The following is a 15,726-nucleotide window of genomic DNA, read 5'->3' as shown; positions in this document are numbered from 1 at the left end:
AAAAATAAATAAATTGGTAACAAATGCTAGAGAGATCAAGAAACTGGCATCTTTGAGAATGACAGCAAAACTCACCAGAACATTGTGCAGACATTGTGCATCTCCTGAAAAACAAACAGACAAAAAACTGGAGAGCATTTATCTTTGGCTGTGAAGAAGTTAAACTCAAGGGTATCTAATGAACCCTGCCCCCATGATCCAGCTTGGAAGAGCACCTTGGCCTTCATGAATTTCAACAGAAAATCTAGACTACAGGCCAGACTTGCAAGCCAACCATTGCTGTTTCAGTTTCAAAAGAAAAACCAACAGCTCTTTCTCCTGTTTCTGATATAACTCCCCACAGCAAGAACAAGTTTTGCCCAGAAGCCTTTTCGCACCAAAACTTTAAGTCATGTACTTAAGTCCCTAAGTGCTAGATTGAAAACATTCCTTAATATGATCTGAACATACTTTCTGCTGTTTAATCACTGAGTCTCTCGATCTTGACTTTGTCCTTCAAACAGCTGAATAGAATGTTCATGTAACTAAATCCCTTTTTTAGTAAAACTTCTGATTTGACAGTGTAAGCTCATAGCAGAATGAAAGTAAGCTGTGAATGGAATTGGTAACAAACAGATTAAACCAAATGTGACAAAATGCCCCAGTATGTGCTATATGTGTGTCTAAAGATGATTGCTTTTAGGAAGGAGGCAACAGATCCAGTGCAGAGATAACAAAATGTAGTCTGCATTCTCCTAATCCTGGAAACAAACTCTTTTCTCAAGTGTGATGTGCCCGGGTTTTGTAATGCATCTCAGACCTACAATTGGCACTCAAAGACATAAATGTAGTATCATGAGCTGACTCACTGTGCTGGCTTCCAACTTCTCACATTGTATTGAATATTCAAATGCTTAAACAAACAAAAAAGCCCCGAGCAAGTCCCTTCTTCCAGGCAAACAAGGTACCTTTGCTGAATGACACTTTTTACAGCACCATGAAGCTCAGAAAACAGTGGTTCCACTCAATGTGACGTATTTTAGTGGCACACAGAGTCCACATATTGGAGTTTTATGTCCAATACCTCTCTATTTTATGGCATTTCTTGAAGTTAATTTTAATAACAATAGAAACAAAAGATGAGTTTCCCACTGCTGCATTAAAGCATTTTCATCTCTGTCTCTTCTTTTTTTTTTTAAAAAAAAAAAAAAAAGCCAGGTCTGTGAGATCTAAATGATTGGGATCTGCTTTTGGATGGCTACCCAAGAGAGTTTATATCCTTCAAAGTGATTTATTTATGGCAAGCTACAAGTTTCTCTCTTTAGAAGAGTACCTGCCATTACCTCATGTGCTTTGTGAGAGTGACTGCTTCTTCAAGATATCCAATCAGCTACTTTGCAGCTGAGATTCTTCTGAAAATTAAATTATACCATGTCTGCTGACATTAGAAAAAAAACACTGCTAAAAAACTTACTAGCTGCTACTAATAAGAAGAAGGGAAAACATTTTCATCTGTCTGGATTGGGAAAAAGAAATCATGAGTTTCTGATTCTTCTGCATCTATATACTGATATCTAGACAATACACACAGACATAGGCAAGGTAGCCAGGAACAGAAATCAAATCAATCACAGATCACAGCATGTGATTTGCCTAATTATGAATGACACCTCACATTTTTTTATCTACAAAAAAACCCACTTTATGAACAAGCAGATGGCATTGCTATGTGATGGTACCATCCTCAACAGTTGCAGATGCAAAGAATTTACACAGCATGCTGAAAAAAAATGACACAACACAAGCTGCTTTCTGGGGAAAAGATTCAAATTGAACAAGTGTCACCAAACAAAATACACATATTTATTGATGTTCTGAACTTATCTGATCCAGCCTCTCTCTTCAAATCAAATACATACGTGCATGACAGGGAGTGATGCTATCGAGGCATCATTAAAGTCTCAGAACTGTCACGTGAGCTGCCCAGCACAGAAGAGAAGAAAACCAACTTCAGTCTAGTTCCAGCCCACAAGCAATTTAAATCCACACAAGCAGAATCAATAGGAAGAAGCCCTGCAGAGAGAGCAATTACACTGCAAATGTACCTATATTACAGCACTGCTGCAGCTAGGAGACAGGACACAGAAGGGCATCCTCACTTCTGTGATCACTCAGTGGAGCTCTGGCCTGTGAAATGACAAGGTTCAGTCTGGACATGTTCCTGCAATCAACATGTTTCTGAGCTTCTATCACAATTATACAATTCTTCTTTACAAGACTCATCTTTCAGGTTTGTTATGCTCCACAGGCAAATGCAGGTCTGTGCATCAGGGAAGAGGTATCCTTTTCAATAGTTTCCATTGGAGTGATAATCACATTTCCTGGGTCTGCAATGATTAATTCATTGGAGACTGCACTTGCCACTGTGCAAGACACAAAGAAAGATCAGATGACCATTCCTGGTTATAGAAAATCCAGGGTTTTCTATTCAAATTTTTACTTTTATTTGTGGTTTGTCTGCATTTTTTTTCCCTCCAAGCTGCTCTAAGTACACATACTGGTGTGACAGATGTGAAGAAGCTATGAAATGATTGATGAAAGCCATTTTTTGGCTATGTTGTGGGAATATATATTGTAGAAATATACTCAGTTCTGTTATGGGAATATCAGGGAAAATGGAAAGTATAGAAAAGAAAGGTTGGGCCCATGACTGTACCTCTGATATCAAAATATTTTCTCCTGTTTTAATTATACAGGGTTATAGAGATCACAGAAACATTTGCACAGCCTGTTTTTTAATTGCTTTTATCTAAACACTTTATTTCTTCTGCTGAAATGATCAATACTTGGCTTTAAGTATTGATCTTTTTTTTTTTTCCTCAATTCAGAGAAAATTCAAGAAATTTCAAAGTGGGAAATCTCCTGCTATTCCATAAAAGGCTGGTAAACAAGGATCATGCCCTGATGGGTGAAAAAGGAAGAAATACTGGGAACTGAAACACCTTCAATTTTCTTTCTGTCCCATTGATTATTTCTGTTTAGAAAGAAATGTGGAGCAGAATCCATGCTACTGCTGTACAAGCTGCCTCAGAAAACTATCCCACATCTTAGGGCAAGACTGAAAGCAAATCCAAGAAGTTCATAGGACTCATAATCACAGCAAATCAAGAGACAATCAATGGACATGGGACATTTTATACTGAAGCATAAAAAAAACGCAGTTAAAAAAATGAAAAAAAGAAATACACAGAAAAGGGCATAATGAAAACTGCCTACCTTTACCTCTTCAAAAAGGAAATTTTTTTATGATATCAGCATTTATTTGAAATTATCTGTGAGGTCTGTCTTCCCACTCCTTAACACTCAAGGCATGTGATCATTCCAATCCTCAGCTGCTGTAGGGGTGGATGAGCAAGATGCTCACCCTCAGCCCTACTTCTTGTTCCACTCTGTTGACAACATAAAAGTTTCTGGAGGAAAGGGCTGTGTCTGTCCCCATGTCTGCACAGAGAACAGCAGGGACACTGCCAGTGGCTTTGCTCTGCCACTCACATGCAGTGCAGGTAGAAACCACAGCACATAATCCAGCAAAGCAAGCCAGGCATGGTCTCAGGCAAACAGAGATCAAAAATAGAGATGTTCCAACCAGGGAGATGTTAACAACCAAAGAAATCTTACTTTTTCTTTCAAAAGAAGCAAGTAAATTTTTCAAAGAGCCTCAACCAATTTGCCCTAAAAGAACAGGAGCAAATTTGGAGTTGTTCTTGTTTTTCCCTGCATTCTATTTCTCAAATTCAACAGCTATCATTTCAAAACAGAACAAACAGAGAAACTCTTATTACTGGCACAGCAACTCATAAATGAAACCTGGAAGGTCTGGCTTTCTGTTTCCATTCCAAATCAAAGCACACACAAACTGAATTGTCTGTAAAACCACTTGTGAGTGTCTGCCCTTCCTAATGACAAAACACCTTGTCTTGTCAAGTAAAACTTGCCCTACAAAATAGGTCATTTTGATACCAAAATAGTTTTGATTAGCAGAAGAGTTGGAGAAGTGTTTGCTGTCCTCTGGTAAGATGACACGAAGCTCTGCTCTTGAGGCTTCTTGGAAATATCAGAAAAGCACTCCTTAAATAATTGGATCATCCTTTTTGTCCTTTAGTGTTTATCTATTTGAATCTATCTCCTCCCTATCCATACTGTAGAAAATTGTATTCCTTTTTAATTTTTAGTATTAAGATGTTTTTATATTTCAGACTCTATAAAGCAGCCAGAATCCTGATTGTCAGCAGTGATGTCTAGACACAGTAAATCCTTAAACTCAAGTCCTTTGCCCTTGAGAGAGAGAAATGCAGCAGCACACAATTGCACACAGTTTTCCCTGAGTAGTTTCAGGTGTTTTATAAGGTTTACTTCTTTCAAAGACTACAGCTTGTTAAGAGAAAATGTAGATCAAGTTAGGGACTGAGAATTCAAGGCTACTGTACAAATGTGTTTAGTCTCATGGGATGGTTCAGGTCAGCTGCAGTCAGCTACCAGCAGAGCATCTCTTTCAACTCCAGTACCTGTTCAGCAATACGAGTCAGCAACAGAACAGAAATCTCATACTCAGGAAGTGTGACTGCTGTGCCCTGCACTGATGAATCCTCCAGAAAAATCTCTGCGCCTTTTAAAATTTCTTTAATGTAAAATTAAATATAGAAAAATAAGGACAATGTACAGCTCCTTAAGATTTAAAAACCTGTAGGAATACTGAGAGGCCGTGATAAATGGCTAATTAGGAAAAAACATTCAAAGCAACCTTCCCAGTTAATTCACAGAGATAGCATGGAAATTTGAGATGCCAAAGTGAAGCTGACTGACATAAGAAGCATGGTGCATGTCCAGGGAAGACAAGAACCTGCTTGCCAATTCATTCAGTTCAGCCATTTTTTCTTTCAATTTTAAAATCAATAATTCCAGGTCTTTTCTTTTTCCTTTTAGAGGAATAAACTAAATCAAATGTTTATTCTAGTATTGGAGGCTTTAATGTCTACATTCCTGTCTCAAGGCTCACAACCAAGCTGAAAACAAGATGTTAACTGATTTGCAACTTTTCTGTGGAAATACAGCCCCACCACACAACTCAGCTCCACTGCCCTACTCTTCACACCTGACTTGAAAGCAGTTTCTGGGATTATGGCAAAAATGCAATGCAAAACCTTAGAGACCACAGAGCACCCAGCCCTAACACAGCATCTCACTTTAATCTGTGATGCACATCACTTACTTTTAGATAGCACCACAAAGCCCACCTGCAAATGTTTAAAATGAAGAGGAAAATGGAATGGGATCAGAACAGCAAAACAAACACAGGATTTGACCACATCCCCTCCTTAACCAACCAGCTCAAGTAGAGCAATTTCACCTATGAAAGGAAAAAGTCAAACACACTGGGATACTGTTTGGGAAATTCTCCATCTCGTTCGTGTTTGGCTTCAAAGTTGTTAACCAGTCCTCATCAACTCCATGTCCCAAACTGCCTCCCTAAAAGATGAAAACGACTGACCATAAAGTACTTATGCACCTTATGGGTTCAGATACATTGGCAATGACCATACCAGGTTTTTTGGACACAAAATCTCCACCTATGTTAGGATAAGAACACACTGTTCCCAAAGTTAGTTCAGAGATGTTCCCAAGTGAGAACATAGACAAAAGCTGAGGCAGGTAACCCACTTGGCACAGCTGATTGACTCTAATAGGTGTTGATTACATTGCTCATATTGCATGAAATTAAAAAGCTTATAAATGTTATGAGCCATTACCCTTCCATTTAAGAGAGCTTATGACAAGTAAGCAACATTTAATGAAATCCTTTTCAAAATGCCATAGGCAGCCTCCATAGGACTTTGTTTTGAAATGCAACTTGCGGAGCTACTTCAAAAAGTTTGTTTACTTCAGAGCTTCCCTTCTCCCTGTTCTCTGGGATATTCATATTTCACAGCTGGCAGGATACTCCAGCTCCCTGTTTTGCTCTCAGTGTGCAGCACATAACACCAGTTCATTAGACAAAGAATGGGTAACTGACAGAGCAAGATTTAATTTTGTTGTCATCTGCAGTACCCCTTCAGCCAGCCTACAAAATTTCCTTTTAAATTCAAAGCTGAGAGATTTCTGGCCAATTTTACTATGAAGGAAAAGGGAAATGTTTTCACAGTTGCTGCAAAATTTACTTAAACTGCGCACACTGGAAATATCAGGGCCACGAACTGTCCCCAAAGTACTGGGGCAACCAAGGTTCAGGCTGAAGTAAGCTTTCTGGGTTTTGTTGGTAATGAATGAAATTTACTAAGAGGAGAGCATATAAATTTTATAAATCCCACTGGACACTCACAGCCAACTGCTGTACATGGACTCAAATCAGCTTTGGATTGGCAATTGCAACAGAGTGCATCAGGTAATGGTGCTCCTGCCAAAATGATGCCTTTTGCAATTTGCTTGGGTGCTTCTGTCTATTTTTACTGTTTGTCCTGCTGACTGCTGGCACTCCTCTCTGTTTATAGCTGTTGGGCAAGCGAGACTCAAACTGACCAAAACGAGACATTTATAGCAAAAGTAGACTGGCACAGAATCTAATAACAAGGTATTTGGAATGGTGCCACAGCAAATGCTTAATAAACCCTACAGGGAGAACATGAGGAGACCAGACATGCATGCAAGAAGGTTTCTTTTGTTGGCTGTACCATCACTAGAAACCTCGTTCTTTCTTTAAATTATTAAGGCTTTTAAACAGTATTTCAAAATCTGCCAAAAATCAACCAAGAAGCAGTAAACTATGAAAATACAGTTAGAGGAAGCACTGTGCTTCCCAAATTGACCTTGGATAGTGGGAGGTTTTTCTACCTGAAGGCACAGCACCAGCTGAACTGCTCCAGAGGCGGGAGACCAACATCCCCATGAGCTGCCAGGAGCTCTTACAGGCTCATTCATATCCTAATTGTAAAAAAGAAGATTCCTCTCTTCTTTGAAGAGAACCAGTCACTGGGGGAGTAGCTAAATGCAGGGAGAAGTAATGACCAAAGAGGTGGTGGGAGTGTGCAGGGACTGATAAGTGACAGCAACATGGTGAGACCAACTTCATTTCCACCCTGTGATGGTTTCAGTGAGCACGCTGAAATCCTTAAGCACTCTGCTAGACCAAATCATCAGGAACTAATTCAATATCCTCTTATTGCTCTGTAACCTTTGACAAAGGAAGAAAAGGAATTATCCTGTCTCCTTCCTCAAAAATTAGCAGCCTTCTTTCATACTACCTATCTGAGTCTTTACTGAAAGCAAGATTTCTACTACACAGTTCGAGCATCAGAGAAAGTTGCAATTATCTTGTCATCTCCAGTGCCTTTCCTCATGGGTGAATGTTGCCTTTTAATCCAAATGAATATGTTGTATTGTTTATAATTATGTATTTATGGCTATGAGGTGGGTTTGCCCCATTGTGAGCATATGTCAGTGCTTAATCCAAATACATGGTTTATTTTTTTCCAGTGTGTATTTTTGGCTTTGAGGTAGGTAATCCTGCAGAGGAAATAATACAAAAGAATACAGCTATTATAGAATTGCTTCTGTGCTTTAAAATTATAGCACTCTTCTTTCAGATCTGAACATAGTGAGTCAAGTATATTGGCAAAATAATTATTTATCACTCTTAAAAGCTTCCTTGAAAATTGTTATCATTCAAATACTGGCTGAGGAAAACGTAAAGTACAGACAAGCATATTTTATGCACTTGCTAGTCTATGCTTTATGCTCATGAGAACTTATTAAATATTAGTAAAGTGAATAGCATTTATCAGCCCTAATTCACATCTGTGAATTTTTTAGGCCAAACAGATGCTCTTACAGAATCATACCAAGTGTTAGGGACAGGCTCAGTCCTTCTTCCACTGTAGTCACAAGTTATTTCATATAGCTTCAAATAAGACAAGGTTTGCTCCAATGCTCTGAGCAAGCTTGCTGCTCTCAGTGAGACACTCATTGCTACAGGGAGCAGGACAGGGACCTCTAACATCACCCAGAAAAAGGAAATAAAGAAATACACTATACTCTGCCTCAGGCTTTTTTCTTTGATATATAGGATTCTTCTTTTAATTCTTTTCTCAACTGTTAAAAAATTATGGGAACTAGACCTTCAATAAGAAACCATTTAAATGCACTGAGAGAGCTCTTAAGAAAACATTTGAAAACTTCTCTATTTTTCCATCACTTATGCTTGTAGAATCACAGAATAGCTTGGATGTCCCCTTGGTAGCAAAGGACAGACAAGAAGCTTTGGTGCCCATGTTCAGATCCAGGCTCCCAGACCCACCCACCAGTAAGAGAGTCTGCAATTGAGCTGAACAGCTAGAACACTGGTCAAGAGCTTTATACTCGTGAAAAAAAAAATAAAAATTGCCAGACAAATCCATAATGTCTTTAAAATGATTCAGGGTAAGAAAAATTGAGCCCAGATGTAAACATTTGCAAACTGATGCTTCTTTTTTTCTATTTATGCACTTTAAACGAACTTCAAAAGGGCAAAACCATCCTGATTCTAACATGGCAACATCCTTCTCCACTTCACAAAACTAAGATTATCATCTCATTGGTTGTCACACAGCTCCTGAAAGAAATAATCACCTTTATTTTTCTGTATAATCACAGTACAGGATTTTAAATCTCCTGTTACTGGAATGGAAAAAGCACACAGTCTGTATCTGTCTTGCCCCTTTAAAGTTGCAGACCTGGATGCAGCAAGTTTAAAAACTCCCAAGCTGCACTAAGAAAACTAAATCTGTCCTTACTGTACATTCTAAATCAAACTTGCTGGCAGCTCTTCTCAACAAAGGCAGGAAAAATTCCAGTTTACATTTCTATTCAAATTAAGGCAATGAAGACTGAAGAGTGCAAAACTGTTGCCATTTCTTTCTAGCACATAAAATTAACAATTTGTCCTCCTGTACGTAACTTTCAGTCAAAGTTTGACTGATTTATAAGCAAGCAGATGGTTCACACAGTAGTCTACAATAAATTATAACAGTTAGAAAGACAGCTACACTTTGAGAGCAACAGTGCAGCTGAGCTACAGATGACCCTTCCGATTGTTAATAATCTCTGTAACTTATGTACTAGCAAAGAAATGCAAGGATTTCTAATGCACCTTCCTGACTAAGTACAAATCACTTTTATTTACACAGCCAATACTTCACGGTCCAGTTAACTTCTTAATTAAAGGCAGAAAGATGCTCATGTTCCATGCAAGCTGCATGGAAAATACTGTTTAGTGTGCAATATGTTCAGCTTGGAGTTTAAGATGCTCTGATCACTCCTAGAAAAGGGAATGCATCTATCTCATTTCTTTAAAACAAGCCTACAAGGCTGCAAACAGTGGTACCACCAGACACTATTCATTTATTTCCAGATAAAGTTTAGGCTCATGTAGTAACAAGATCATGTTCACTTGCAAGCTTTGATGGTTAGAAATAGGCTTCCAGTCTGGGAGGCACTACAAACTGTGTTACTGAGCTAGAACCAGGATGGGGAAACACCAGGAACAGAGACCCCCATGAAGAGAGATAGATATGAGGGGTCACTCTCAAATGGTTCAGGGAAAAGGAAAAGTGAGCCTTGAGGGTGTCATTCCTGAGACAGGAGGTAGTGATGATGCAGAAGTAAAATCCAGTATTCAATATTTAATAATATTTTAAAATATTCCATTACTGTCATAGTTTGACTACAGCTCTCTCATTTGCTTGCAAGAGGTCAAATTGACACATATAACAAAAATGTAGAGGTTGCTTGCAATTATTAGGACTGTCCCTATTGCCCCCAGCCCAACAGTAATTCCATCATTATTGTGAGGATATCAGAGGCTATTCCAGTTTAAGTCCACTGTGATGTCAGAGAAACTACACACACAGTTTACATAAATATATAGTTAACTCAGTTTCCAAGACTTCTCTACTGAAGCCAGCAGGGATGCTTCCAACTCACTAGGCTGCAGATCAGACCTGGCTCACAACTGCATCCTTCTCTGGCTGACAGTGAAAATAATCCTGGAGGAGAGATAATACAAGGAAGACACACAGGGGCTTTATTTTATGTGTCTTGTTCCTTACATTCATTACACTGCCAATGGTGTGGAAACTAGCTTCATAACCTCAAGAAGGGGAAACCTTTTTCCACCCTGCCCTATTTGAATGTAGATCAATAGGATAATATGTAAACAGTAAACTCCCCACTAGCAAGGTTCTCTTAGAAATCAAATAATATTTCCAGCAATCTAACTAGAGGAAAAGAAATGTAAGTAGCAATTTGTCAGTCTATTTATCAAACTGAGTGCTGCACCTTTTCCTCACATTCCAAGCAATGGAGTGCATGACATCTAAGGTTCTGCAGTTCTGTTTTAATTCAGGGATAAAAACATTTATAGATACGAACATTTTCTCATTAACTTTTCTTCCTAAATGATTATGCTTGTTCAAATCAATTCCTAGATCTTACAGAGGTTACAACCTTCAATAATTTAATCAGATATTGTATTGGATTTTGTGTTGATTATCCTACGAGTTCCAATTTCTACAAGACTACTGATAAAGGTATGTTAACTTTTTTTAATTAGCTATCTGCCATTGTTATCACAATGGAAAGTTGGTATCTGAATCAAATTAATACTTTGGATCAGGAAATAAGATAGATGACATCTTCTGAGAATGATCCTGGAAAGTTGCTATAATAATTTCAGTTATTCCAAAGCTGCTCAGGACAAACAGGATTTCATTAGAAAAAACAAAACTCACTAACAGTCAATGAAGGGCTGCTATGAAAATGTTATTTCAGTCATGCTTCAAAATTTTTTCTCATTTTCAGTTTTTAACATCCTTGCCACTTTTGTCACGCAGTCTCTCCTAGCAGCATTGAATTTTAACAGCACATAATTGTAAAACACAACATGAAATAGGACTGAGCACATAATATGGGTTTATTGTGCCAGCTAACAACAAATCAGGCCTTCGTGCCAAGGCATCACCTCTCTGCAGAATAGGAGGAATTAGCTAAATGTGATCTGAATTTCACAACTTCCAGCCATCCTTCTACCTCAGAAACATTAGTCTCTCAGTTGAGGGTTGTTTATGATAAAGTTATCTCAAAAGGAGACAAAGGGACAATGGGAAATATCAGAGATCCTGGAAGCACTTAAACTACAAGCTAAACCCATGTGTATCAATGTTGCAACTGGCCAGAGGACAGAGTACTTGGATGAGGTACCCAAAGGACATCCACTGACATTACATTTGTATAGAGTGGTCACAGTAATTTACCCAATACCCATGTCTCCTGCCACTTCATAGTTTCTTACAGTTAGAACGACAGAAACATGCTTATTCCTTTCCCAACAACTTACTGGTCTTGACCGGATTTCTTTGGCATAGAGAGGTTGCAAGAATTCTGAATCTCCTTCAAGCTTTAGACCCTTTTCTGTGATCCTCAGGTTCCCCATTCCATCCTAAAACACAAACAGAAAGAAACAACCTCATTAGTTACAATTTACTAAATTACCCAGGCTGTCAGTAGGCCACCCTTTTTATCCCACTGTGCACATGAAAAGGACTGGGAGACACTAGAGAATGCAAACACTTATGTTATCTTTTTAGCTCTGTTTCTGTGAGAAGAAATTCTATTCAGTGCAATCTGCTATGCCCCCCTGTAAACCATTTACAGAGATGAAAGATTCATTTGAGGTAGTCATCTCTACTTAGAGATGCAGTGATACCCTGTGATAACAGGAAACTATTCACTGCAATATCCATCCATATGCAATACAAGCCTGTATATTTATATACCTTCTCATTCATAGCAAACCCATATAAAGACTACATGATTAGTTTTACTGCACTCCATATAGAGAAGATGTGATTGACTCTACTGAACTGACAAAGCAAGGTTTAGCTAGGTGGGAGTATTGCAATAAAATGCAGTAGGGAACTTGGCCACTATTATTCAGGGGAATCTCCAAAACATGGACCCTTTGGTGTGGTTGCTTTGGGGATATTGGCCCTTGTACAAAAAAGATGTGGAAATCTGTTGATTGGTTCCAGGTCTCAGAGTCTTTTCTGTGCTTTTAATATTACTAAAATGCTACACAGTTTTATTAGAATATACATTTATGCAGACATTTGCTCTGTGAGAAGTGACTACCCAACAGGAATATCTTTCTAACAGCCTGCTCTCCTGCCTTGGCCTAACTCCTTAATTTTCTCTCCTACAGTGATCAACCCAGGACTGGAGCCCTCACTCAGCTCCTCGCACAGCCCCAGCACATCCCAGCTATCTGATGTTATGTATCCAAATGTTTGGGTCTCCCGAGTCCTTCTTCTACCTTTCAACCAACCACTGAAAAGTCCAATGACCAGGCATTGAGCCACTGATGTAACATATATTTCTGTCCTCTCATTCAGATTTCATAGCCATGGCTATCAGTCTTCACTTTTTTCCCAGCCCTGTACCAGTCTCCCTCTATCCCCATTGCTCCCTGTTGCTTCCATGGCAAAAACCTTGATAAATGGTGTGAAGTGTCAGCAGCAGACCTCCAGCAGGTGGCTGCAAACAGTCCATTTTCTTTAGAAATTGTTTAGTTATGTGTGTCCAAGATGTAATGAAACATCTGACAAACCATAACAGCAAGCAAAACAGATGTCAACATTTTATATGAGCTTTTCTTACGGTTTTTATGCACTAAGACAGGTATATGGATACACTGGCACATAGCAGAATTAGACCAAACTATATTTCATCTTTAACTCGTGAAAGTTGTAACTCTTGCTCAGGTGAGGGATTTAAGATTGCCTAGGCTATGTATGGTTGCTTAGCAAAGTGTGTGCATGTAAAATAAATGGTGTGGGGAAGAAATTGAAAAGGTAAATGTATAAACAAAACCACATCAAATGCAAGGTATTATTTCTATGATTCAAGCTAATTGTCTTTTGTTGGACCAAAGGATAAAGCAGTGCCTTGTGAAGTCACTACTGAAGCTATAGCAAACCAGTAATCTCAGTGGCCCACAACCATATTCCATCCTGAGTAGTGACACATATCCAGCATTCCACTCCACTCTTTGTATGCGTGTTTCTCTTCCTTTCTCTCCTTTACTCTGCCTGAAGAGTGGTCCCCACATGATTTTTATAAATGAGAAAGACACATATGGGACATTAAACTCACAGCTAGCAAGTCCTACACAACCTAAAAGAAGTGCCAGGCCTATGGGACAATGGACTACAACCAAATCATCAAGAACACATTTGATTTATATTAAACAAGCAGGTGTATTATTTTACAAAACGACTGAGTTGTAGAAAAAGAGGAACTTCCCCATCCTATTCTACTCAACCTTTGATCCTTCTCTGATCCCCACTCACCCTTCTCATCTTCTATGGCTGCCAAAACTAATAAAAATGCACCCACCAGACATGATCTCTTGACTTCCCAGGTGTTTGGGATGCAATGCTCACACTGACTTTTACCATGACCAACTGCTGCTCATGCTTCTCATGATTAAACATTGCAGCTTTTTGTAGTGAGAGTATGGGTCAGCAGGTCAAAAACCAAGCAAAGACAGTAATCTGAGTTTAAAGTTAACAAATACCATGGCCTTTTATAGTACAATCATTACTAAATCATATTCCTTTATTATTTCATTTCTTTTTTTTAAATAAGAGGCAGCTTGCAGAATTATATAGAGATCCCAAAATACAGAGAGCAATAATTGTATGAAAGACTAACATGTTGTTTCATTTAAAGCATCTTCATCCTCGTTAATTATATGGTTTAGTAACAAATAAATGTCATACTCATACTCTGCTACAGTGACTATATGTGAAAGTTTCTATGAAATTTCATGGACTGTGAGCTATAAAATATAGCAGAAAGCTGGCCAGAGTGAGAGAGACCACACTGTTTTATTAAACACTATGTCTATGATTGGTATACATGCTTATTGGCTTCTCTATTACTTGTGAATAAGGAAAAAAAAAAAAAGAATATTGATTGTTTGATACAGTGAAATTTCATAGGCTGATTCAATCCTTTTATCTTCTCTTTACTTGTAGACTCTTGAGCACAGAGTGAATGGCTTTATTGTGCAGGCAAAAGCCAACTTTGTGGGAGCTTCTAGGAGGCAAACCCCAAACAGGAGGCACAGAACTGAGAACCCTCCATTATCATCACCTCCTGTAAATGATTCAGCTTTTTGGTAGGGCATGGTGAAAATTTTTAGATCAATTTTATCATCTACACCACCTTTCTTTTTATGCAGTGCCTTGTAATGTGAGGGCATAAAAATTTATATGCTGTTGTGCTCTTTGTTGAAAGAGGAGAGGAATGGTACAATCCTGCATAACATAAATTTCAGTTTGGTGATGCTTAATGAAAAAGGTTTATTTTATTAGCCTGAGAAGCAACTCAGTTTAACAACCAATTACAAATTATGGTGAATGTTAGGGGAAGAGCACAGTGTTGCTTCTATGTGACTATCAAGGCTCCTCTCCATATGGTATGTGGCTACACAGATAGGTTAAGTCTAGGGTTTTTATTATTTTCCTTTTACACCATTGTGGATTACTTTAATATTTATTTTTTATTTTTAATTGTATGGCTGGTATCAGGGACATTCTGTTAACAAAATAATAATAAAAAAAAGACAACCTAACCAGAAACACTTACTTGCCATGGTAAATACCTGGATGTGATATTAGCTGCACTAGTCTGAAGGGATCACACACAGGTACAGGGGTAATTTGCAGTGATGGCTGCCATCCCTGGGCACCTTTATCAGATCAGGTTGGGCTCCCCTCACAGGATAAGCTACTGAAGAACCAAGGTAGTGGTAACACATATTCACTGTGGCCCTTTGTGCTAGGCTGCTTTGTTCTTTACAAACAATAAAATCACCTCCATGCTCCTCTGTGCTTCCTCTGTCCTCTTGGCATTATGAAAGCAAATCTGCTTTTTACCAAGGTCTTTCTCAGGATTTTAGGGACACCAGTGATGGGAAATACAGAGAACTCCAGCTGTCCATTGGCCACCGTGCGTTTTCCTGCACCTTCCCATCCCTTTTCAGTTTTCAGGAGAAAAACTGTTGGCAAGGTTTGTCTCTGTATGGCAGATAGCATTTACTTTTTTACTAAGAATAAACTGAAGTTACGTTTGGCAATGTCCTGTGGGAGAGAATTATCTTTGGAGACTACTCATGTCAGATGGCTGAAACACCTGATTATCATTGCTTGTATTATTGATTGCTGTGCTCTGCATTGCTTACAGACATGTGCAAGCTATTACACAGCTCAATACTTTCAAAGCTAGGGAAAACAAAAAAGGAAATGCAAACGACCTGTTTTTTCCTTCCCCTACCAGGAAGATTTCTGTGCTATTCTTCTGCTTCTGACTTGACAGAACATTAAGTGTTTCCAGCTTCCACAAGTTTAAGGAAAATCTGTACAGATTATATCATTGTCAGTTCTTCCTAGCAAAGAAGGGAGAACCAAACACCTTCTTGCCCTAACAGCATCTGCTCTCCCTCCTCCTCATTTTCTTCAGTTAATCATCTCAATAAAGATCCCAGTATCCAGCAGTGGATGATCAGTAATATTTTCTTACAGAAACCAGGAGAGCCTATGCACCCACCAGCAGCACCAGTACTACAAAGTTAAAGCTGGTTACATGGCATGGTCCAGA

The 15,726-nt window shown here is 38.7% G+C and overlaps 1 protein-coding gene across 9 annotated transcripts in view; it reads right to left on the bottom strand.

The window, feature by feature from the left end:
- Nucleotides 1–15,726, bottom strand: part of SGCD (sarcoglycan delta) — a 306,709-nt gene that overhangs the window by 60,426 nt on the left and 230,557 nt on the right. For all 9 annotated transcript variants that reach the window (XR_011728933.1, XM_071759133.1, XM_071759132.1 and 6 more), the window contains one exon: nt 11,402–11,503. Coding sequence is in view for 8 of the 9 variants with exons in the window: in XM_071759133.1 (XP_071615234.1) it covers nt 11,402–11,503 (102 nt within the window). In the remaining variant the exon portion in view is untranslated. The remainder of the gene's footprint in view (nt 1–11,401; nt 11,504–15,726) is intronic.

The sequence above is a fragment of the Heliangelus exortis genome, chromosome 15, assembly GCF_036169615.1.
Source record: "Heliangelus exortis chromosome 15, bHelExo1.hap1, whole genome shotgun sequence".
Lineage (NCBI taxonomy): Eukaryota > Metazoa > Chordata > Aves > Apodiformes > Trochilidae > Heliangelus > Heliangelus exortis.
The sequence above is the reverse complement of the archived record's forward strand: the minus strand, read 5'-3'. Positions and strand labels throughout refer to the sequence as shown.